Consider the following 23,350-nt stretch of genomic DNA (forward strand, 5'->3'; position numbering starts at 1 on the left):
GTTAGTTGTTATTGACATTGTCATTGTCAACCCTCTTGGTTGGGTTTGCTGAGATACAAGAAACTCCAGAGGCTGATGGTCTCCTCTTCCACAACTCCCAATATTTGGAGTTCTCTGTGGGATACCTCCCCCCACGGGTTAAACATCAGCTTGTTTTGATCATTCCCATTCTCTTCTCCAAGTCCTGGAACAGCTGGAATGTTTGCTGATTGCTCTCCTGTCCCAGTGCAAACCTGTTGCCCAATGAACCAAGGGCACATTTCACTCAGCTGGGTTGGATTTTGACAGAATTCCCATAATTCATGACCCCTTTGGACTCTGCTGGGCACGTGTGGTCTCTGGTTATGCAGGGAATAATATGGATATGAAATCCAGACCTTTCCAGAAATTAAAGGAAAACTAGCCAGAGTTCAGGCAGCCTGCCCAGCTCTGGGTCTGACTCTTACGTGGCTCTCTCCTGATCAAAAAAGATAGTGAGGAAAAAAGAGGGAAATGAGAGCAGAGGTATACATAACATTTTAATATTGAATTTCTTGAGGAGATACCGAAATCTGAGAGGCAGCTGGAGCGCTGATGGATCTCATCCATCATCCCAAAGCAGCATATCACCCTCTGGTTCCGAGCTGGCTCCTCCCAGCTCTCCTTGGACTGGGCTGGCTTGGAACTGCTCCCAGTAATTCCGATAAAGGGAAGCACAAGGTTCTGTTTGGGTTTGGCTCTGCCCAAATCCTGCTGTCACCCAAACCCCCAGGAGCGGGGAGCGCACAAAGGGCTGGGTGTTCCCTCTCCTCACTGCCACCTTTTCCTAAGGAATCCTTTGGCTCTTCCAGAAAAAGGATTCTGGGATAAACATCTTCCCGGGGGGATCCTTTGGCTCTTCCAGAAAAAGGATTCTGAGATAAACATCTTCCCGGGGGGATCCCACCAGGAATGTAACCACCCACCACATTTCCTGTAGAAGGGAGAATTCCAACCCGAAATGCTTGGGACGATTGTTCGGCCATTCCTGCCTCCTTTGCCTATTCCACCTGAAATCCATTATCTCACCCCAAAACCCACCATCCCACCGTGCCCAGCTCCCTCACTACACCACCCCTGTCCCACTCAGCTCCCTTGGCCATCCCAAATCCCCGTTTTTTGGGAGGCACCACCCAGAGCGCTGGGCCGTGCGGGGACACCCGGCCTGTCCCCTCCGCAAGGCGTTGTCACTACGACGGGACAGGCGCCGAGGTGACAGCAGGTGCAGAGCCGGCGGCTTTGGAGGGTTTTTTCCCGGGACATCCCTGCGGAGGGTGACACAGCTCCAGGGCCATTGCTGTGCCCCCCGCCATGCCCGGCTGTCCCCACACGCTGTGGGCGTGGCCTCACCGCCCCGCGCGCCGATGACGTCACACGCATACAGTCCACGCCCCCTTCGCGCCCATTGTCGCCTCTCGCTGACGTCATCACGCCGCGCCGCGGGCGGTGCCGCGCGCCTGGAGCGGCCATGGCGGAGCCGGCCCGGCCCGGGCCCCGGCTGGGAGTGGTGCTGGGGCTGGCGGCGGGCGCCGGGCTCTTCCTCGGGGTGATCTGGGCCATACGCCGCCGCTCCAAGGAGGCGGCGGGGCCGCCGCGCCGCGGTACGAGCGGGGTTGGGCGGCGGGGAGGCCAGTCGGCATGCGGGGCATGGAGCTGGAGTGGAGAGGAATGTGGCTGGGTTTGGGGCTGGAATGTGGGAAAATGGAATGGAGTTGGACTAGAGACGAATGGGGTTGGAATAGGAAGAGTTGGAACCTCATGGGAATGGGGGTTGTAATGCGGGAAATGGGGTTGGAGAAGGAAGAACGGGGGAAATGGGGCTGGAGTAGGGAAGAATAGAGACTGAGTATGGAATGGGATGGAATGGAGCCGGATTAGGGGGAAGTGAGGTTGGAGTGTTGGGCTTTTAGAAATACTGATTCAGAACCCTGAACTTGCTGGTTTTCATGCACGTCTGTGCAAAACTTCGGGAACAAAAAGTGAAACTGCATTTTTCACAGTGATCGTAGAGTAATGGAATCCTGGAATGGTTTGGGTGGGAAGGGACTTTAAAGCTCATCCAGCCCTATCACCTGCCTTGGACAAGGACACCTTCCACTATCCCAGGTTGCTCCAAGCCCCATCCAGCGTGGCTTTGGACACTTCCAGGGATAGGGTAGCCACAGGTGCTCTGGGCAGCCTCACCCAATATCCCATCTAAATCTCCTCTCTTATAGTTTGGAGTTATTCCCCTTCTGTCCTGTCACTCCAGGCCCTTGTACAGAGTCTCTTGCCATTTTTCCCTCAGGCTCCTTCAGGCACTGAAAGGGGCAGTTGGGTCACCCAAGAGCCTTCACTTTTCCAGGCTGAACAATCCCAATTCTCCCAGCCTTTCCCCGCAGCAGAGCTGCTCCATCCTTCTGATCACCTTGGTGTCAAATCGAGCCTCATATTCCCTGCCAGCAGAACCCTGGCCAGATTTCCCTTTCCCCTGGAATCATTTCCTGCTCTAGCTGGGTCTGACAGCTCTGTTGTGCTCTGGTGCAGCCCAGGCCGTGCCCAAAGCTCTGCTCCCAGTGGCTGCTGGCCATGCAGCCCTGCCCAGCCCCCTGGGGAGGCAGAATGAGCAGCTGGAGGTGATGGAGCGCCTGGACTTCGTGCTGAGGAACGTGGTGGAGCTGAAGAGGGAGGTGGAGGAGTTGAGGAACAGCCTCCAGCACCTGGCCGTGGAGATCGTGGGGGAAGTCAGGTACTGCCCTTCTCTCCTGGCCTGGGAGCTGGGCTGGGAGGGACCTCAGAGCCCACCCACCCACGGGCAGGGACACCTTCCACTATCCCAAGTTGCTCTGGAACCCTTCCAAGGGATGGGGCAGCCACAGCTTCTCTGGGAAATCCATTCCAATGCTGCACAAGAAATACTCATTCCCTATATCCAGCCTAAATTTCCCCTCTTCCAGTCTGAACCTGTTCTGTCACTCTAGTTCCTGCTGCAGAGGCTGGATGAACATCATACCCATAGATTCTGTATGGAATGTCCATGGGTTGTCCATGGAGGAGGATTTACTTTACCTGTAGAATATATTGGCTCCCTTTGAGTTTGGATAAACAGGATAATTCACCTTGTGAATTCTTTGGATAGAAAGGGAATTGGATGGAATCTGCTGGAGAGGAGAAGGGGAACAGGAGATATTCCACTACCAAATATTTATTTCTCTTCATTTTCTTTCTCTCCAGGAGCCACCTGGAAGAAACCCAGCGTGTGGCTCGCCGGAGGAAACTCCCCTTCTTCAGGGAGAGAAGTGACTCCACAGGCTCCAGCTCCATTTATTTCACAGCCAGCTCAGGGAACACCAACACAGATGATGGAGAGAGTGAGGGGGGGTAAGCACAGCACTGGGACAGATGTTTTTGGGGGTTTGGTGCCACATCTGGGCAGTTTAGAACTTAAAGAAGGGAATTTTCTTCCCCTACAGCCTGTTCTAATTTGCTTTTATTACAGTAAGTGTGTTACTGCCAGGGCCAGACTGATAGATCTGAGATGATCCTGACTTTTAGAGAGAGGAAAAAGATTGAGGGGTTTTAAAAAAACAATTTGATTAAGGAACCTTGCAAAAGGAAGGGAAGTAGGAGTCCAGCCTGGCAATGGAGTGAGAGAGTTTGGAAATCAAATTTCCAGGTAATATATATTATATTAAAATTATTGAATCAGTGAATATCCTGAGGTGGAAGGAATCCAGGAGGATCATCCAAGTCCAATTCCTGGCCCTGCACATGACTGAAAAGTTATGTGTGACGTCAGAACATCATTAAAAATGCCAATTTTTATATAGCTGCAGGTTTATTCTTCTGAGACAGGTAACAAGTTCTCCTGCACCTGTGATTGCTGATTTTCTGAGGAAATGCTGCTCTTTTCTGCCTGAATCTGACCACTTTTGTAGCTTTAGGGGTATGGAAGTGTGTCCCAAAACAGGTGTGGTGCTGCTGTATGCATTTTCCCAGAGTAGCTGGGATGAAATGTCATTTGAAGAGGAATTTTTAGAGCAGTGGGAGCATTTCAGGGGGAATTTGGGCAGCCATATGACCTGGGGGCTGGTGCCAGCTGGCATTTCAGCAGGGATTTGTCCTCCCAGGACAAAGGACAGGGATCTGTGACTGCCTTAAACTCGTGTTTATCTCTAATAACTGGAGCTGGTGAGGCAGCAGGGAGCTGCTGGGATCTCACTGGGGCTGTGGAGCTTCATTCAGCTCAAGTGGGTGTTGGAATTGGAGGGAAATTAGGAAAGGAGTGATTCATGGCAGTGTAATGGGTAACAAGGCTGCAGAACAGATTCTAGAGCTATGGGGCTGGTTCTGAAGGCAGGACTTGGGTATTTGGGTAGCAGCAGATGTACTGAGGGCACAATGGTTTGTGTAAAACTGCTGGAAAAGGGAGGGGTTGTCCACACATCCCAACCCTGACTGTCCTCAGACCACAGAAAATTGTGAATTGTGGCAGAGGCCAAGAATTCAGAGGTACAGAAAAGGCACCTGCTGAGAGGACAGGGTTGTATTTTACTGCAAAACCTCATTAATTTGTTGAGAATCCAGTGGTGGTTGGTGGAGTCCTTACATTTTAACTAACATCTGTAATTAGCTGTAATGACCAGTGTGGGGATTGGTGGATTAGCAGCTCTCACCTGATTTAAAACTGGAATCTCAGGTAATGCCTTGCTCTGGTCCTACACAGAGAGGTATAAAAACATCAGTCAGGTCAGGAGCAGCTGCCTGTAGTGTGCAGTGTTGTCTGCTAGGGATGTAAATGTGCTTGAAAAGTAACATTTTCAGGGTAGGAAATGCAAATTTTGGAAAAAAACATTGAAGCTTTGGAGCTTCAATGGGAGGAAGAATGTTCCTGTTGCTAACAGATGGATTTCAGCCAGGTGTTCTTTGCTGACCGCTGAATTTCAGTGAAATTCAGAACAAACAACCTCCATTTCAGCTTTGTTTTGTGAACCACGTGGGCATGGGCAACTTCTCCAATTTCACACACAATTCCCAAAAATCTCCCAAGAGTTTTCAGGGGGGTTGTGCTGCTTAATTTCCCTGTGTGGCTTTGGGTTTTGGGCTTCTTCACCTCCTCTTTCCATGGGCTCTGTTTTCCTTCAGGATTGCCATATTAAAACATCCCAGAGCTTTCCATCACTGTAAACTCAGGAAAACAGGCTGATGACACCTAAATCCCTTAATCTCCCTGGAAACTTTGGGTTTCCTTGTCTTTTTGAACTGGCAGAATCTCATAGGAGCTGTCTGGCAGAAAACACGGTTGGTTTTTGAGCTGAAGGACTGAAATCTTGGCAGCTGCCAGTAAAATGTTGGGGGTTAGGATGGGGAAATCAGGGAATTCGAGGAGTTTGTGTTTAATTACTGGAAATGAGGTGATAATATCATTAAGAAATGTAATGTTTTAATGTGAGACAGAGCCGTACCAGTGTCACCTACCCTTGTGTTGGTGCGTTATCCATTAATTCAGTGTCATCTCCAGCATGCATCCTTGTTTTCCTGCCTTTGCAGTGTGAGGCTGATGCTTTATTTCTTGCCTGGTGGGGTTTTGAATGTCTGTGTGGGTTGGAGGCTGTGGTGAGGGAGCAGAGAGGGGAGTTCTTGAGAATTTGGGATGGTTCTCAGAAAGCTTTGATAGCCAAACATGTCTTGTTATCTGTGTGTGGGCAAAGCCCTGTCACTGCCTCCTTCAGATAGGGGCTGTGGTCACATATCTGTGTCCCCAGACAAAGGCAGGGCCACAGGGCTGTCGCTGGGAGGGGCAACCAGGCCAGGACAGAGGGAAGCACAGCTGGAAGTACCCAGTGCCCCCAGAGTGCAGGGAACTCAGTTCCAGCAGAACTGCTGAAGTTACTGACTTAAATCAACAGAAGCCACATGTTAAAATTCACATTTTGAAATGGCTGGCTGATTTGTGCCTGTTCTGTAGTTAGGAGCTTGCAGGTAAAAGTGAGGGCCACAGATAATTTTGTTTGAAAAGGAATGAGCTTTGTAAGTAGACTCCCTCCTGCTGTGGTACCACTGTGTAACATTGGTTTAAATTTCAACTTTTCAATTCCTAGCTTGGCTGCTGGGGGAGCTTAATTTTTCAGCATTTCCAGGAGCTTTGATCTGAGATTTGCAGGATCACTGAGGTTGGGAGAGACCTCCCAAGTCATGGAGTCTCACCAACACCTCCATAATCCCTCATGTCCTGGTTTGCTTGACTACTTCAGCTGCTGACTGTTCCCTGGGTTTTTGCCTGTGTGGTGAATCCTTGCTGGAATCCTTGCTCATGGGACATAGTCCTGGTGGTTTTCCTGCTGTGCTGCAGCTTTCCAGTTGGCAGTGGGAGCAGGCTGTGAATTTAATACTCAGTGTGATGGAGGTATGAGGTGTTGCTTGTACCTGAAATTCCCTGGAACAGGCTAAACCCCTCAGGTTATATTTTGCACAGGAATTATCACAGTTCTCTTTTGCCACCTGTATCACTGCATTGTCCTGGCTCTGGTTTTAGCTGTTTAATTCTCTTATCCTGAAGTTAGAAGGGCTGAGAGGGAGGAGCTAACAGGCTGGGTAAGGGAGGTGGGGACAGTTAGAATCCTGGAATGGTTTGGGTGGGAAGGGACCTTAAAGCTCATCCTTAAAGCCCATCCCTGGGCAGGGACACCTTCCATGGACCAGGTTGCTCAAAACTGACTCGGGACTTAACTTTTTTGTCACCTTCATCCTTCAGCTTTTCGAGGGGTGATACAAGAAATGAGGTTGTGTCAGGCACTTGGGTTGTGCAGTTTTTTCTGGGATAAGCCAAGATACTCTCCCCATCTCCTGAGGAAAAGCTCCTCAAACTGCTTTGGTGATGTTTTTTTCCCCCATAGTTACACCACGGCCAACGCTGAGTCCGACTACGACCGGGAGTCGGAGCGGGAGAGCGAGGACGAAGTGAGCTGTGACACCGTGAGGACTGTGCGCAGGGATTCCCTGGATCTGGTCCCCGAGGATGAAAACCCTCTGGTTGTGGATTCCTTGCTGGAGGAGGAGCTGGGACAGCTCCTGGAGCAGGCTGACCGCCTGCACAGAGGGGATGAGCAGGACAGGAGAGAAGGGTTCCAGCTGCTCCTCAACAACAAGCGGGCGGTATAGGTGCCTTGTTGTATTTTCCAGCACCAGGGGTGGGTCAGCATGGATGTCAGGGAATTGTGGAGAGGGAAAAGGTCCCCCCCGAGCCTCCTTTTGTCCATCCAGCTCCATTCCCTTCCCTGGCCATGCTCCATCCCTTTCCTGCCTTGAGAAGCCCAGAGCTGGGCACAGCACTGGGGGACAATCCTTGCCCTGCTCCCGTGACCACACTGAGTTCCAAACTTGCCCGCTGTGGTTCTGCTTCAGTTCCTTTGGAATTGGGGCTTTTTAAAGCTGAGAAAAATGCCTGTATGACTTCAGCTGTGCTCAGCCTTCGTTGCTGCCTCCCTTTCGGGCCCTGAGGTGGGGTGTGTGGGATGTTTGTGTCGCCTGCAGTACTCGGGGCAGCGGGAATTCCTGTGGCGCCTGGCGCGGGCGCACTGCGACATGTGGGAGCTGACGGAGGACGCGGATGAGAGGAGATCCTACGCCACGGGGGGTAAGGGATTCCCTGCTGGCCCAAAGTTTTTAGCTTCATTTTTGCTCTTCAGTCAGAGTTGAAAGCATGAGAGACAAAGCTCTGTGTTCAGACTTGGTTGTTTATTCTTGTCTATAATGCAGATTAATACTTATATACAGCACTTGTAGCTAACAAGCTGAAAGTGAAAACATGGAGCACTATCTTGCTCATTCCAAGATCTTTTAAGGCCTAATTGTCCAATTAAAAACTAACAGCTAAATTATTTTTACTTTTGACCCAACGACCACCCGTGACTCACAGTGCAGCATTTTCTATCCAATTAAAAAATACTACCTATACCCAAGAAGAAAAACAAGAAGTAATAAAAACCAATGCCCCAAAACCTCCATCTTGTCCCATACCCCATATTCTAAAACCCCAGATTCCAAATCCTTCACCAGGTGATAGCACACATTTCTAGTCAAACTACACACTAGTGACTCCAACTCCATCACCAAAATTTGGGAGCCTTCTCCAAGACCTCAGATCATAAGCAGTGTTCTTTTGGAATTCAGAACTCCCAGGCTTCAGGGTTCCAACACTCCACTTGCCAGCAGGTTTTATTTATTGGTTTTCCCTGGAATCTGGTTTTTAGGGGAGTGGGAAGCAGCGCTTGAAACAATTTTTTTCTGTTTAAAAATTGGACTTTCTGAAAGAGTCTAAATAGACTGAGACCTACTCTGGGAAAGCAGTTTCTCAAACCTGTCATCCATTGCTCTGTGATACTAAAATAAATCATAAAATAAATATAAAATAAACAACTTTGGCTGTAGTGCACTGGATTTTCTCTGTTGCCAGCACGTGCAGATATAAAAACAACACCTGTTTTTAAATTTGCTTAAAGGATTCACTTTAATTTAATTCCCTCATTCTTCTTTACCACTTCAAAGGTGTTTACAAGGCTTCAGGTGAGTCAGAATAGAACAAAAATTATCTTTATTAAGATGAAGTTAAGATTAAGCTAAGATGTGCAACAAAAGATACTAATCTAAATAATTTCTGTCTTGCTTATTATGCACTTGACTAAATAGAGTTAGTTAATACCGTAACTGATATAATTACTCTTTTTATAATATATAATATAATTAATAACATAATATATATAATTATATATAATTACTCCACTGGAAATCAGTGGAGCCATTTAAACATGGAATTCTAAGTTTAATATTGTCCTTTTAGCCATCAGTAGGTGCTTAGTTTTCAGCTTTCTAAACCTGCCAGAGGATGAAATTATGTATGGGATGTTTTCAAGCCAAATGCATTATCAAATTAACAAATATGTAACTTATATGCCATTCTGACAGCCTCAGAGAAGGAAATTGGGAGGGAAAGCAACAGCATTTCTTACCTCTGGCTACTTTTTATGTTCCAGGGAAGAAAGAGCTGGAACTTACCTTGGAGAAATGGGATCAATGTGCTGAGTGCCACCAGTGGTAAGTGACTTTTTACTTCCTGCTTTTAAGAAGTGTAGGAAAAGGACTTGGAGTTTTTTGTGAGCTGAGGCTGTAGTTAAAAAATTAATAAATACAACCCCCTCACACACTTATTTGCTGTTATTTGCACTGGTGGTGTTTTTCCATAAAAAGCCCTTTTTAACAGCTTTGCTTGCCTGGTGTAAGGAAGAGCTTGACAGACAGTAGGTTGGTTGTGATGGTATAAATTTGAGATATTTCACATCAATTTAATTATGAATTTCTCTCTGAAGAGTTCTGGAGGAAAAGCTCCCAAGTAGAGCTGCTTTTGAGTCAAGAGGGGATGTGTTTGACTCCTTCAACCAAGCCTGGGAGTGTGGGCTTGGTGCTGTGCCAAACTGCCTGTTTTCCACTCTAGTTCTGGAGGAAGGAGATCCATCACTCTTACCAGACAGGTTTTAGAGTCTCCTGGAAGTGTTTTCTGGCACTGCTGCCTCTGCTCTCATCACCCTGCAAGGCTCTTGGCTTGGAAATGAAGGGACACAGCAGCATGTGGCTCTTTTTTATTTAAACAAAGGTGTTTTATGTATTTGTTCCATGCTAAAAGAAGAGATGATCTGCAGTTCAGCCAACCAACATTTCTGCACAGGGTTTCAGGAAGGAGGCAGAAAAGGGGGGAGAACCTTGCTCCCTTCAGCAGCCAGGATGAGCAAGCTGTTCTTCCAGCTCATGTGTGGAATTTTTAAATGTCCTTTATAAAAATTACTCCAAAAGAGAGGTTGTGCAGTGGCACAGATATTTGTGGAGATAAGGGAATGTGCTTTTCTGTTACTCTGGTGAATTCCTCTGTGAATGGTGTTTGTCAGCAGTTGCTCTGAAGGACTGACATCATTTAAATTAGAATAAAAGGGATGTTTTTTCTTTAATGAAAAATATTGGGAAAAGAGGTTGCTAAATATCTTTACCAAACAAGATCTGTGCTGTTGCAATGAGTAAATATGAGTAAGGATTGATTTGAGCTGAATAAATACCTTTATCATCTTAAACTCTATTTCATCTGTTGGTAATGAATTATTGCTCTCAATTAAAGCTTTGATAGGAAGAAGGAATTTGGGAGCAGGAAAATCTCCAGCAGATCATGATGCTGGGCTCTGTCTGCTGGCTTAACATCTTTGAATGAATGGGGTTTAGTTGCCAGGGTGAATCTTAAAATTTGTATTTTACAAATTTACAGGTTCTACTCCAGTGTCCAAATGCTGTCAGTTTTGCCTTTTAATTCCAAATTTGGGACAATTCTTGGCCCCTCAGACCCCTTTCCCAAATAGGGGTAAGGCTCCTTCCTGCACAGCTACATCTTGCTTCCAATTCTCCAGGGCAGCTGGAGAAAGGAAACAGCAGAGCAGCATGTGGGAGGCGTGGGATTTCTTGGGAATGAATATGTAACTCCCTTTATCAGCTCACAAATTACTATTTTCCACCATGAATAGAACAGGGAGTTATTCCCTTCCTTGCTCTGAAGTGGTCACAAGCTTGCTTAATTGCAGTCTTTCTTTATGCTAATTGAATTTACCCCGGGAGAAAAAATAGTAGAGGTTTTAAAGCTTTGTTGGGGTGAATTTGATGCCCCAGCTCCTGGGAGAAGCAATCAGAAAATGTTGTTCACATTTATTTAAATTGCAGTTTTATTCTGTCATATTTCTCTCTAGTGACTAATTCCCTTGCTGAAGACCCTAATCTTTTGTTATCTTCTGTCATAGGGGAATAACTTACTATGTCTCACCACCCATGTTGTCTTTCCAATATTCTTCTCCCTCTCCCTTATAATTTGTCAGACAAAAGTGGAAGAATTCAGTGCAGGATGCAAGCTGGCTTTGTGCTGGTGTGATGGCCCTTTGCATTCTTTCTTCTACACACAGCAGTCAACATCATCTTTCTCTTTCCCACTACATCCAAAATAGCCACTTTAATAAAAATATTCCATTATTTTGCTGCTTCTCCACCCAGACTGTCTGAAGCCTGATGGTGCTGGTCTCCTGGCCTCTTTTTCTCTCTTCACATTGATTTTCTTTTTTATCAGTTACCTCTTAAAAGTTTAAAGTGGATTCCTTCAGATGAAATTGTGTTGGTTTTTGGTGCTTATTCATTGTCCTTTGTGCTCATTATTTCTTCCTGCTGCCCACATCATTCCCAGTGAGGGAGACAAGAGTTACTTTGCCTACAGTTACCATTACAAGAAAAGCTTTCTCCCCTCAGTGCCTCGTTGTTGTTCAGTCATCACTGACATTTTAAAGAAACAAAGGAAGAAAATAGCTGGGGAAGGGAAGGATTTCTGCTGGGGAATCAGCTCCTTTTGGAGTTGGATGGCTGGAAGGATTTGGCAGCAGGAGGAAAAGTGGTTTCTCAGGATTGACAGGGAGAGCAGTAAGTGTGTGGGGCTGTGTCTGGCCTGGCTTTGGGATCTGCCCAAGCACAAAGGAGAGGCTTTTCATGGCTTTGTTCTGGCAGTGGAGTGTGGGACAAAGCTCTGCTTGTAGTCATTGCTGTTGGATGCTGGCCGGTCCCAAGGGAGACATCCCCGGTGGGATGGAGCTGGAATTTGGTCAGGGCTGCACAGACAAGCCAGCCTTGTGCAGAGGGACTGATCTCTGCCCCTGCTGCCCCTGGGAAGTTCCCCTGGGAAAGGTGGGAGTTGTGCTGGGTGTTAAATGCATTTTAATGCCTTAAGAGTAGATCTGTGTATGGGAAGTGAGGGATTTACAGGGAATGATCCTAGAGCCTCTCTGCTCCTGTCTTACAATTACCTTGTTCTTACCTTGGATTTTGACACCAGAGTCTGCTTTGATTGTCAGAGATCCCTGAGCAGGTAGAATTTTTTTGTCCATTTAAACAGATTTCTCCTTGAGCTGATTTCAGCTCTTGAGTAGGACAGAGCAAGTTCCTAAATCTGTTCTTGCATTTAGGGATGGATGGATGGATGGATGGATGGGTGGATGGGCATCAGTGGTTGCACAGACCTTTCAGAAGGGAGCTGAGAATCAACTGTGGCCTTTTAGAATTCCCAGCCCATTCTCTGTGGATGTTTGCAGCACAACTGCAAGCACAGGCAGCAGCTTTGGGGATTAGGAAAGGAGAGCAAGCTGTGGATTTGCCTTGGCTTCCATTCCTCTTGCTAAAAGTAATACTGGAAGTGCAATAAGAGAGATGTGAGGATAATGGTGCAGGTGCTGTGTCAGGAGCTGTAGTCTGAGTTGGACATTTTGCCCTGGAAATGAAGCACTGCCTGCTGAAAACCATCGTTGTGGAAGGAGTAATAAGCTCCAGCCCCCTTGGAGTTATCCTGTGTGTTATGGAGAAGTGGGATTGGGTTGGATGAGTCTCCAAAATGTGCCCTTTCTCCTGGAGAGTGTGACAGTTTGGTGGAACATCTTGATCACCAGCCCTTTTCAGTTCCGTGGGTACATCTGGCTGTCTGTGGGCAGATCCTGGATTTTTGAAAAGTCACGGCATTCCGGATATGCCTGGGAGATGACTTTTAATTTAACACCTGGCAGTGCTTCAGGATTTAACTCTTGGTGCATCACTGCCCAGATCTGGCCAATTCTGAGCTGCATTCTGGATTTATGAGCTGAGCATTTTCTGTTCTGCTGGCAGAGGGAATTTGCTGTCAGTGTGAAATGGGGCAGGAGCAAATCTAGGGAATAGGTTTTAGGAGCTAGTTCAAAATGTAGTGGAGGGAAAATAACATGGAATTAAAGCTGTCTGAATGCATCCCCTTGGCTTCCCTGGAAGGTGAATTCAGAAATGTGAACATCCAGAATACAGGAGCTCTCCCATATGGATGTTTGTGGGCTGTAAGGAGGTGGGAACATCAGCCTTCCCAACTTTTTCTTTCCATCTTGTCTCCCTTTGGAAGAGCCAAAGCTTGTTGTTTTCCCAGCCTCTTCGGGATCAACTGGTCATTAATTTCAGGTTGAGTCACTGGGAATTCTACTGTCTCTCCCAAAGTACTAATTCCCAAATCTTATTTTAATTTTTAGTTGTTAGAGTCTAAATACCTGCCTGCTAATGCCCTGTCCCCTTACTGAAATGCTGGGAATGTTCATAAAATATTGGGAAAACTGCCTTTGAGGTGGTTAAAAGAGCTAAGAGCTGTGTTTGGGCCAGCAGAACACCGTGACTGGAGGGGAGGTGTTGGAGGCTCAGTATTCCATGGCAGAGTCCTGCTTCCAGGGAAGTCAGAGTGCAGAACCCAAAAAGTCCTTCTCAGTCCCAAGCCTGGGGTTTTAAGCTGGAAGATTAGGCTCTCTCAGCTGGAGGTTCCTGCTTCCACAGAGTTTATTTTCTAATAAATGGGGGAAATCCTGAGCTGAGATTCTTGTGGGAACTCAGCAGCTTAATGATGAGTCTGGCTACTAATTAAGGGATATCCTAAGGAAAACTCTGGATGGATCTGAGCAGTAATGCACAGGGATGAAAATCCCCATAATCATTATTTTTAATCTCTCCTGGTCCTGCTGCACCTCCACAGTGCCTCTGGTGATGCTCATCCCATCGAATGAGCTGGAATAAATGACTCCATCCTGCCAAGCTGAGCAAGCAGGGGAGAGAACAGCACAAAGCAGAACCTAAATTCCCGCAAGTGCAGAGTTGTGGGTGTGAAAATCCCCAGCAGCCCAGTGGCCCTGAACCTGGGATCAGCAAAGCTGGATTGGGAAGAATCATCTTTCCTGTGAAAAAACAGATCAGGCATCTCTTCCCATATACATTTTTTAGTTTATTTCATGGTACCAAAATAGGACTGAATTTTAATTTACTGCTGCTTTTATGGCTTTTTCATCAACATTTCACCAGGCTGTTAAAAAAACCCTGGAATTTATATTTGACATGAAGCAGCTGCGTGATTTATTGTCTAGGAATATTTTATCTCATGATCTTAGAAAATAAGCTTTTTATTGGCTTGTATTTCTCAACCCCTGTCATGTTGTGGTTAGGGATGTTTAGTCCAGGCTGGTGTTTGTTGGGAAACAAACTGGAGAAGATCCTAAAAACACTTACTCCATCATCTGTACACAACAGAGTGGGGCAGCAGAGCCCCAGAAGCAGAAAAAGATTTTTTTTTTTCCAGCTGGCAGGAAAAGAATTTGTCCTATAACTAACACTGATCTGGTAATCCTTGCCATGACCATGAAAAATAAGAATTTTAGAGCTGATCTGAAACTTTTCCACAAGAAAGTTAACAAATTAAAGGAAGAGATTTAAGGCAAAATGCAGAATTGTTGAGGAAATGCAACTTTGAGCTGTAACTTACGCACTAGAAGTGGAACAGTGAGATGTGAGGGGATTTGTGGGATTTTGTGACTCTGAGGAAAGTGTAATTGGAGATTTAAAGGTCTCCTGACAGATTCCTGCACATCTGCTGTGGTTAATCATCCCAAAGGATGCTGTGGGATATTGATGTCAGTATCTGTGGCGGCACTGGGGTGTGGGTGTAGGCGAGGGGATTTTTATTTGCATCTTTCTGCTTTTCAACTTTATTTTTTCCAAGGATGAGTCTTGCTACTTATTTCTGTCTGTTCCATCTGATATTTTTTGAGCCATACTGGGAGAAGGGGTGGAAATGTCCTCCACTCCCAGAGCTCTCGCCTGAGCAGGATAAGAGAGGCCAGACTTCCATCTGCATGTTCTGTCCCACTTGAGAGCTCTCTGAGCTGTTGTTGTTTCTTGGGAAGTGATGCAGGGAGGGAGGTTTTGAACCACTGTGATATAGGGAGGTGAGATGGGAGAGGGCAGATCCACAGGCAATTAATCTTGAATTTCACGGCTCATGCAATAATTACTTTTGCTGGACTGAGGCTCACAACTCACAATCTCTTACTGGACAAAACTAAATGGCTTTGCACTTTTAACACTGAACATGTGTCATTCTGTTTCCCAGCTGCAGGATGTAGGTAGGTTTTCCAAGCATTTCCCTGTAAATAGAAGCCTGTGTGCTGTAGCTGGGCTGCTGCCTAAGGAGATCGCTGTGCCCCGTAGTTGATTAGAGCTGCTCGTGGTCTGCCTCTTGCTGCAGTGAGCTCACTCTGCACTGCTCTGTGTCCTGGCACAGTTTTCCCTGCTCAGAGAAGCAATTCCAGGTGTGCAAGTGCACTAATGCTCCTGGTTTTTAGCCATCAGTGCAGTGAGTTTGTGTCACACCCAACCCCTCCAGCTGCCTCATCCTTCCAGCTCGTTCCTTCCTGGGTGCTGCATTTTTGCTGCCTGTGTCTCTTCCCTGTGAGGGATGTGCTGTGTTCCTTGTTTTCCCCACTAAGGTGTGAAGCTTTAATGCACTTCACAGAATCCTGGGATGATTTGTGTAAATACCTTGAGAAAACAATTTGGAAAACTTCTAAAAACTACAATTAAAAATTTTTTTAAAACCCCCACAACGCTTCATGTAACTCCTCACACAGGATGCCACTTGTAAACGAGGTATTTGTATTATTTAATTAGTGGCTTGTTTTCATTTTCTTTTGTCTTTGCTTAGAGTCAGGATTAAAAACATGAAGGAGGCGAATTTTCTCATGTTCAGGTTTGGTTCTTTATTAAATCTGAACTAAAGTACAGGGAGTTTTGTAACACTTCCAGCTCCAGCTAAAAGCGAGCAAAATGGAGCTGAGTTTAGCTAGTTACAAGGTCTTATAAAGCTAAACAGTCCAATATTATTTATACTTTTGACCCAATAACCAAACTCTTGTGACCCACAGTACAGCACTAACTATCCAACCAGAAACTACTACCTAAAATTATTAAAAAAAGATAAAAAGAAACAACACCCAAAATCTTCCATCTTGTTCCATACCTATGTTCTAAAACCTTCAAATGCAAAATCCTTCACCACTTCTATTTTAACTACTCATAACTCTAACTCCATCACTTAAATTTGGAAGCCTTCTTCAAGGCCTCAAGTCAAAAACCCTCTCCTGAGAGTCAGTGTCAAAAAACTCAAGAATCCCAAGTTTCTAAGTTCCAACAGGTTTGGGTTGGAAGGAACCTTAAAGCTCATCCCATTCCATCCCTGCCATAGACAGGGACACCTTCCACTGTCCCAGGCTGCTCCAAGCTCTGTCCAACCTGGCTTTGAGCACTCAGAGATCTTCCTTCTGCAGCCATGGACAGCAGGTAAGTGTGGATTCAGTGTGGATTCAATCCCAGCTGGCTCATGCAGGTGTCTCCCCGTGCAGGTTTGCCATCCTTTGTGGGCAGGTGTCGGAACAGGAGAGCATTCCCAACCGCATCCAGGCTGGATATGTTTTCAAGGTGAGTGGCCAGGTGGTGCTGGGCTTTCTGTATCAAACAACACACATTTCTGCAGCAAGAAACTGGGCAAATTGCCTCCAGTTCTTCTTAGGGAAGCAGTAGATCTCAGAGATGCCACAAGTGAGTGGTTTGGGGGGAGGAGGCTGATTCCAACCATGCCTTTTGGGAGTGACTGGGCTGACTCTGCAGTTTTACACACTGTAATTGTAGGAAAAAAAAGAAATCTTGCAAATGAATTTAGGTAAAGGATGAGACTTAGAGCTTGAAACATGGAATTATTATGTGGTGACAAGATACAGCACCAGCTTGTCTGCAGTAAGTGCCTGTGAACAACCCACACCCTCCCAGGAAGCAGTTACTGCTCAAAGAGGATCTCATTTCCCTCAGATTCCCTTTTTAAAAAATTCCTGTTATTATTACTAATGTTATGCCTTGTGGATGTTCCAAGGGAAAAGGATCTGCATGGAACAGGCCACAGGTAATTGTTTTCCCATCAGCCTTTGGCATGATCAGTGAGGTTATGGCAAAACAGTGGTGCGGGAGTAAAATGCCAGGCAGCTTCTTTGTGTGTTTGTGTGCAGTAATTCCTGTCCCTGAGGCTGGAGAAATGCTGCTTTTCCTTGCTCACTGAATCCACTCTAAGAAAATTCAGGATCTGTAGCTGTAATTTTACTGATTATGACACTTAAATTGGGGATTTCTTCCTTTCCTCTTTCTCCACCTGCTCTCGTGGGTATTTTATTTGCTTCTGACAAAGATGTGACACGTGCTGGTGATGCTTTCCCACAGGAACACATTGACAGAGCAATTGCCCTGAAGCCACAGGACCCACAGCTCTACTATCTCCTGGGCAGGTGGTGCTACCAGGTAACAGAGTTTATCATCACCTCCTTCAGGCCCCTGGAGGGTTCAGAGCTCCACCCCTGGGTTTGTAGTCACTACTGGTGGCATGGGAGGTGAAATGGGTTAGGAGAAGCCTGAGCTGCAAACTCCTTTCCTGTTCCCAGTGTTTTACTTGGTGAAAATAACATTCCTTCCATCCTCTGAGCACACAGGGATATGGTCAAGGCCATCTGAGGAGCTTCTGCTCCGTGTGTGAGGTGTTGCGTGTGTCCCCCTGCCCCTGCCACACACAGAGTTGGAGGCATTGGAAGCACGGGCTGGATGCTTTATGCTCCTGACAGGGAAAAAGCTTGGAGTCAGATGCCATCAATCAGATGTAGAGCCTGAAAAAGGGAATAAAAGTCTGCAGTGGCTGTTGCTGTTCCATTTGTGCTATTGGAAAGCGCTTTGTTGGGAATGGAGCCACGGTGCAGAGATTGTAACTGGGATAATTGACAGTGGGAATTACAGAGCAGCCCTGAGCTGAAATGCTGGGAGCTCCTGGCTCTTTTCCTGTGTGGAAAAAGAGCCTTCCTTCATGCTCACACTGGAGCTGCTGAAGCCATGGAATGAAACCATGGAGAAGTATGGCATGGACTTGGATACTCCATCGGAATATCCCAACGCTACTGAGGGGTTTGGCTTCCTCCCGAGTGCAGGAGCAGCTCCCAGGGACTGGGCAGGCCCTTGTTGCTGTGCTGGTGTGGGATGATGGGCCAGGTTGCCCTTTTCTCTCTGCAGGTTGCCCACCTGGGCTGGCTGGAGAAGAGGACGGTGTCAGCGCTGTTCGAGACCCCCCCGACGGCCACGGTGGAGGACGCGCTCCAGAACTTCCTGCGGGTACGGAAATCTGGGAATCTGCTGGGAGAGGGCATCACTGACCTGCACAGCTCACAGGGATGGCACTGGGGTGCTTGAGTCCCTCCCTGGTGCTTCCCCATGGCCTGGGATCTGGGTGGAAGGAAAGCTGGTGAGAGGGCAAGCTGAGAAGTGTCCGTTCCATAGCCTTACAAAAGAATGGGATGTTGAAGATGTCAGAATTACAGCCTAAAGGTTTGGGGGGGTTAGTTTTCCTTTCTGAGGCTGCACAGTGATTCCTTGCTCAGTACTGGATACATCTGGGCTGTGCTTCCAGGGTCTGGGAGCTGGGAGCTCCTCCCTCAGAATATTTTACTTGAAGCCTGGCTGACTTTTCCAGACAACATTTGTTTGAAGATTTCAGGGGCATAGTGCTTTATGTATTTATTAGGATTCTCCTTCCTGCCATCTCTTTTTTTGTTTTTTTCCTTTAAAAGCTGCAGTGAGCCTGATGTAAGAATTAACTGTGTCCTTCCACACCCTTCCTCTGTTCCTGTAGGTCGAGGAATTGAGCCCAGGGTTTTCCAAAGCGGGAAGAGTTTACATTGCCAAGGTAACCACTCACTTCTTGTTTGTTCAGATGATAAGAAATACTTGCATTAAAAATCACCTTTGGCTATAAAGTGCTGACCAGGTGGAAAATATTCCATGCAGGAGCAAGATTTTATAGGATGATAATATTTCCTTTTATCTTTTAAATCTCTTTAGGCCAAGTTACCTGGTGCAGAGGCTTTTTAAAATTCAGGGGTTTTGCCTTTGAGTCACCCAGTGGAGCTTCCCTGTTTTTTAACAGATTAAATTCTGGAATGGTGGGTTGGCAGCCATGGGTTGGAGGTTTAATCCTTCCCCACCATGACTTCTGTCATGATACAGCCAGAGAATCATGGGGAGAAGTAAAGGATAGAGAAGTAAAGGATAAACTCTTTTCCTGTCCAGCAGGGGACTCTTGAGCCCTCTTGCTGAGGGAATTTTAGCACCCACTTCATTTCCCTGGGTGTATTTCATGGTCTTCAAATACCTCCAGGACTCTCTGGGCACCCAAAATCTTCCTGTTCCCAGAGGGATCACTGTGCCTCAGGGGAATATTTCATACCTATTTTGGGACCTGAGACTCCTGTAGATAATATTTATAATTTTCAGCAGGCTGGGGAATGATGTGCTCCCAGGGGAGAGGTTCTGTGGAGAAAATGGTGCAAGGAAGAGGGGAAATAGCAACTGAAAATCAAAGCAGTGCTTTGAAAAGGGTGGAAACCACAGAGACACCTTAAAATGTCCAAGCAAAACCCAAAATGAAAGGGAGTCAATTATATTGAGTATTCCAAGATCTGGTGGCGCTTCTGAGGCCGTGTGGCTGAGGGATATTGCAGTGCAGAAGGTTGAGAGGCAGAAACAACTCTTTTTAGCAGTTGCCCAGTTCCCTTTGCTGCCTGTTTTTTCCCATTTAACCCTTCTCCTGTTGCCATTTTCCCTTCCCAGTGCTACAGGGACCTCGGGAACGTCTCGGCAGCCATGCTGTGGATGGACCTCGCCTCAAAGCTGCCAGGGAACACCAAAGAGGTAACACTCAGCAGGGAGTAAAAGTGGATTCTGTCCCACAGGGAGAACAGGGAGCAAGTCCAGAGGAGGGACAACAAGTTGGTTGGAGGGATGGAGCACTGAGAAAACTGGGATTGTTCAGCCTGGAATAAAGAAGCTCATGGTCCCCTAATTGTGACTTCCAGTGAGAGGAAAGATGGAGAGAAACGATTTACAGGGGTCTGGAATGCCAGGAAAAGGGGGAAATAGCTTCAAACTGAAAGAGATTATGCTTGGATCAGGTATTAGGAGGAAATTCTTCCCTGTGAGGGTGGGGAGGCCCTGGCACAGTTGCCCAGAGGAGCTGTGGCTGCTCCATTCCTGGAAGTGTCCAAGGCCAGATTGGATGGTACTTGCAGCAACTTGGGATAGTGGAAGGTGTCCCTGCCCATGGACTTTAAAGTCCTTTTCAACCCAAACCATTGCAGGACTCCACAATATATATAAGAGCTGGCTTGGGGTTGGAGAAAAAGAAGGGAAACGGTGTTTTTAATTTGTTTTAATTGAGCTGTACATTCATCTGTTTCCTTCTTGCATTTCCAGGATGTAGAAAGCGAGAAGGAGCTTCTGGAGATGCGCTCAGTCTGGGAGGAATAATTTTGGAAACACTCATTCCACTGCAGAGACAGTAAAATTCAAAATGGATTTCATGATCCTGACAATTCCAAGCACACTTCATGGACAAGCAACAAGAACTTACAGGAAAACCACCAGCAGCACATCCAGGAAAACATCTTGGGATAAAATCGTGATTTATTTTCCTTTGTGCAGCACTGCATGTGTTTGATTTTAGGATCCCTAAAAATGCTACATTCCTGAAAAAAGGGGGGAATGTGGGGATTTGTAGGTAGAGTTTGTGATATAAAAATATTTGTGGTTATATATATATGGCAGATATATACGTGAGATATGTGGTATAAATATGTATTATATATTTTTATATATGTGTGTATGAATATATATATTTATTTATATAATATATATATATGCACATATGTATTTTATATCACACACTCTGCCTGTTGGAAAACCTTGCTGGTGAGCTCCCAATTCATTCCTGAGGAAAACTTGAACCAAATATTTTTCCAGTTTATTTGTACTCTATTTTCTGTAGTAATTAATGGAATCAGTTGTGATAACTGATAAATGCCTTTTGGGGAAGTCAGTTTCCAAGTGGAACCAAGGAACTTTTCTGCATAATCCAGACTGGATTTTAAGAGGTTCATTAGTCAAAGAAGTGAGGAATAGGATTTTAAACTTCAGGATTTTCTCCCAGTGATGTTTCTGTTTTCCCTCAAAACTTCTGTCCCTCCAAAGTGTGCTGCTGTGGTTTAGATGGAATTACTGAGTTTGGGAAGTCGTTCCTGATCAGAGAACAGGTTACAGGAGCAGGAATATCCTGTGGCAAAGATGATGTTTCGCTGTGATGATCTTCTGCCACTGACCAGATTAATTCTCTTCAAATTAAATCCTGGACTAACGAGGCGGCACCGGGGAGGTGAAGCTGACGACTGACATTCCTCTTGCAACTCCTGGGGACCACACAGGAACAGGGAGTTGTGCTGGATGCTGACACAGATGGGGAAGGAAAACATGTTGTGGAATTCCCCACATATTTATCAAGGCTTTGTTGATATCCCTTAAAATTCCAATGGCAGCTACTGAACACTAATTGCTGAATGAATGTCTGTTTCATGCTGGGGTGTTTGTGAGGGGTAAAGTGAGGAGCGTGTGAGTAAAACATTCCTTGAATCACCTGGTTTTTCCCTTGCACTGTGGTGGGTTTGTTACTTCCTGAAAATAACACTGAAGGGGAAAAGTGCAGCAGACTCCAAAACTTCCTGGATTGCAGGGCTGGGTGGCAGCCTCGGGGCAGGCACTGGCCACGGCACAGACCTGGGGGAGGTTTGGGAGCAATGGGAGGAACTGGATGGAGTGATGGGGCTGTGCCTAGCACCTTGTCCCAGGTGGCAGCCCTGGGAGCAGGTTGGAGGTGAGAACTGGGGCAGTGTCTGGGACTGATCCAGGCCAGGTCAGTGTTTCCCTGTGGGGTTGTTCTCACATGCTGAGTTTAAGCAGGATCACGGTGACAGATGCTGCATTTTGTGCACCCTGAGAGTTTCTGTCCCCCCTGGAGATTTCCTGCTGGGATGTGGCAGCTCAGGGAGCAGAATTAAACCTGCACCTCCTGTGGGCATTGCTGGCTTTGTCTCTCTGTTGTGCCATCAGCCTGTGGGAATTTGCTGTCACTGCCACCCCACCTGGGGCTGTGTCCTGGCAGCCCTTCCCAGCCCCACAAGAGCTCTGTGCCGTGCTGGGAGTGTTTGCTGGGAATGTGCCTCATCCCTGGGAATCTCCTTTTGTTCCAGACACAGCTTTTGGGCTGTCAGCTTCAGAGTTTGATTGCAAAAGTCCCTGAAAGGAAGAATAACAATGAGGTTTGTTAAAGTGCTGCTTTCAGACCCCACCTGGCAGTCTGTGCTTTGTTGTGTATTTGCACTGCAGGGAATTAATGTCCCCTTCCCAATTCAGCCCAGCAGATCCCAGAGGCTCTTACAGGAATATTTACCCTCTGTTTCCCTTTGTGATAACTTAATCTCCACCCTGCCATGAGGCATTCCTTGAGTTCTCCTGGAGAACATGGCAGAGGCAGTTTGCAGAGGAGCCCAGAGCTGTGTTTGGAGCAGGGAGTGCTGAGAGCTGCATCTGCCTGTGCTGCCCCAGCCTGGCAACATCCACGTGGAACAGCCCTGGCAGATGGGATTAGATGGAGCAAAATCCCTTCATGGAAGAGGTTTTCTCCTGTGCAAACCAGGTATGGAGTTGAACTTGGAATCAGCTGATTTCTCCCATCAGCATGAATGACAGGACCTGTGCCCACAGCTCAGGATTCACCCAGCCAAAATCAAGAGCAAAGGTTGGTTTGGGCCTGAGAAATTGAAATAACTTTAAAAAACAAGAAACCACCTTTTTCTTCCTTCCTTGCTTTCTTTCTTTCTTTCAGATGCTGGAATTGCCTCTGTGGATGTGTGCTGAGCTCTTGCTGCAGGGGACTGCCAGGCCTTAGTGGCTGTGAGTTTGTGTTCTCACTGGGAAACTGGAAATAATTACTGATTAATTAACTGAATAAATATTTTCTGAAGCCTTTCCCCTTTACTGGTAGATCTTGTCTTTCTGCCTTTGAATTTTTCAGCTGTTTCCTGCTGTCATTTACCCTGCCTGAATTCCTTGCAGCTTCTAACTAGGAAAACCTGGGATAATTTAGATGGGACAGAGGTGACATTTTTATCTTAAAATCTGGGGTAATTGAGAGAGGACACAAGAACTGTTTGTGTAGGAAAATGTGAGGGGGTGTTGAGGGGAGCAAGGTGGCATTTTTGAGGGAGAAGCTGAGGTGATGTTTAGGGGAGAAAATGCAAATTTTTGGACTAGAAAAGAGTTAAAATCAATTCTGTTCAAGACGGAATAGTTTGGGGGTAAAACTCAATCTGTAGGGGACTGAATGAATATTTTGGAGTAAAAAATTAAGTACTCAGCAGTAGAAAAGTAAAATTTTGGAGGCAAAACTTGACAAAATCTTAGGAAAAGAGAATGAACACTTTGAGGAAAAAATGGAGTGATGAGTAGTGGCCATGTAAGGAAAAATTTGGGGGTAATTATTGACAAA

At 46.4% G+C, this 23,350-nt stretch overlaps 1 protein-coding gene across 3 annotated transcripts; it reads left to right on the forward strand.

The window, feature by feature from the left end:
• The first annotated feature begins 1,479 nt into the window (after positions 1 to 1,479).
• On the forward strand, positions 1,480 to 22,837 carry RMDN3 (regulator of microtubule dynamics 3). Of its 3 annotated transcripts, XR_006162995.1 has the most exons (14): positions 1,480 to 1,619; positions 2,545 to 2,746; positions 3,232 to 3,378; positions 6,894 to 7,152; positions 7,531 to 7,633; positions 8,545 to 8,562; positions 9,030 to 9,090; positions 16,293 to 16,368; positions 17,158 to 17,235; positions 17,992 to 18,090; positions 18,608 to 18,661; positions 19,585 to 19,665; positions 20,227 to 22,600; positions 22,688 to 22,837. XR_006162995.1 is itself a non-coding variant. In XM_033061646.2 (13 exons), the coding sequence occupies exons 1-13, from the start codon at positions 1,487 to 1,489 to the stop codon at positions 20,278 to 20,280; spliced, it is 1,365 nt and encodes a 454-aa protein (XP_032917537.1). In that variant the 5' UTR covers positions 1,480 to 1,486; the 3' UTR covers positions 20,281 to 22,837. The 3 variants fall into 3 exon arrangements, 2 of the variants coding, with proteins under 2 accessions (XP_032917537.1, XP_032917538.1); XM_033061646.2 differs by having other exon boundaries at positions 20,227 to 22,837; XM_033061647.2 differs by lacking the exon at positions 8,545 to 8,562 and having other exon boundaries at positions 20,227 to 22,837.
• The last annotated feature ends 513 nt before the right edge of the window (positions 22,838 to 23,350 follow it).

This window comes from Catharus ustulatus, chromosome 6 (genome assembly GCF_009819885.2).
Source record: "Catharus ustulatus isolate bCatUst1 chromosome 6, bCatUst1.pri.v2, whole genome shotgun sequence".
Classification (NCBI taxonomy): domain Eukaryota; kingdom Metazoa; phylum Chordata; class Aves; order Passeriformes; family Turdidae; genus Catharus; species Catharus ustulatus.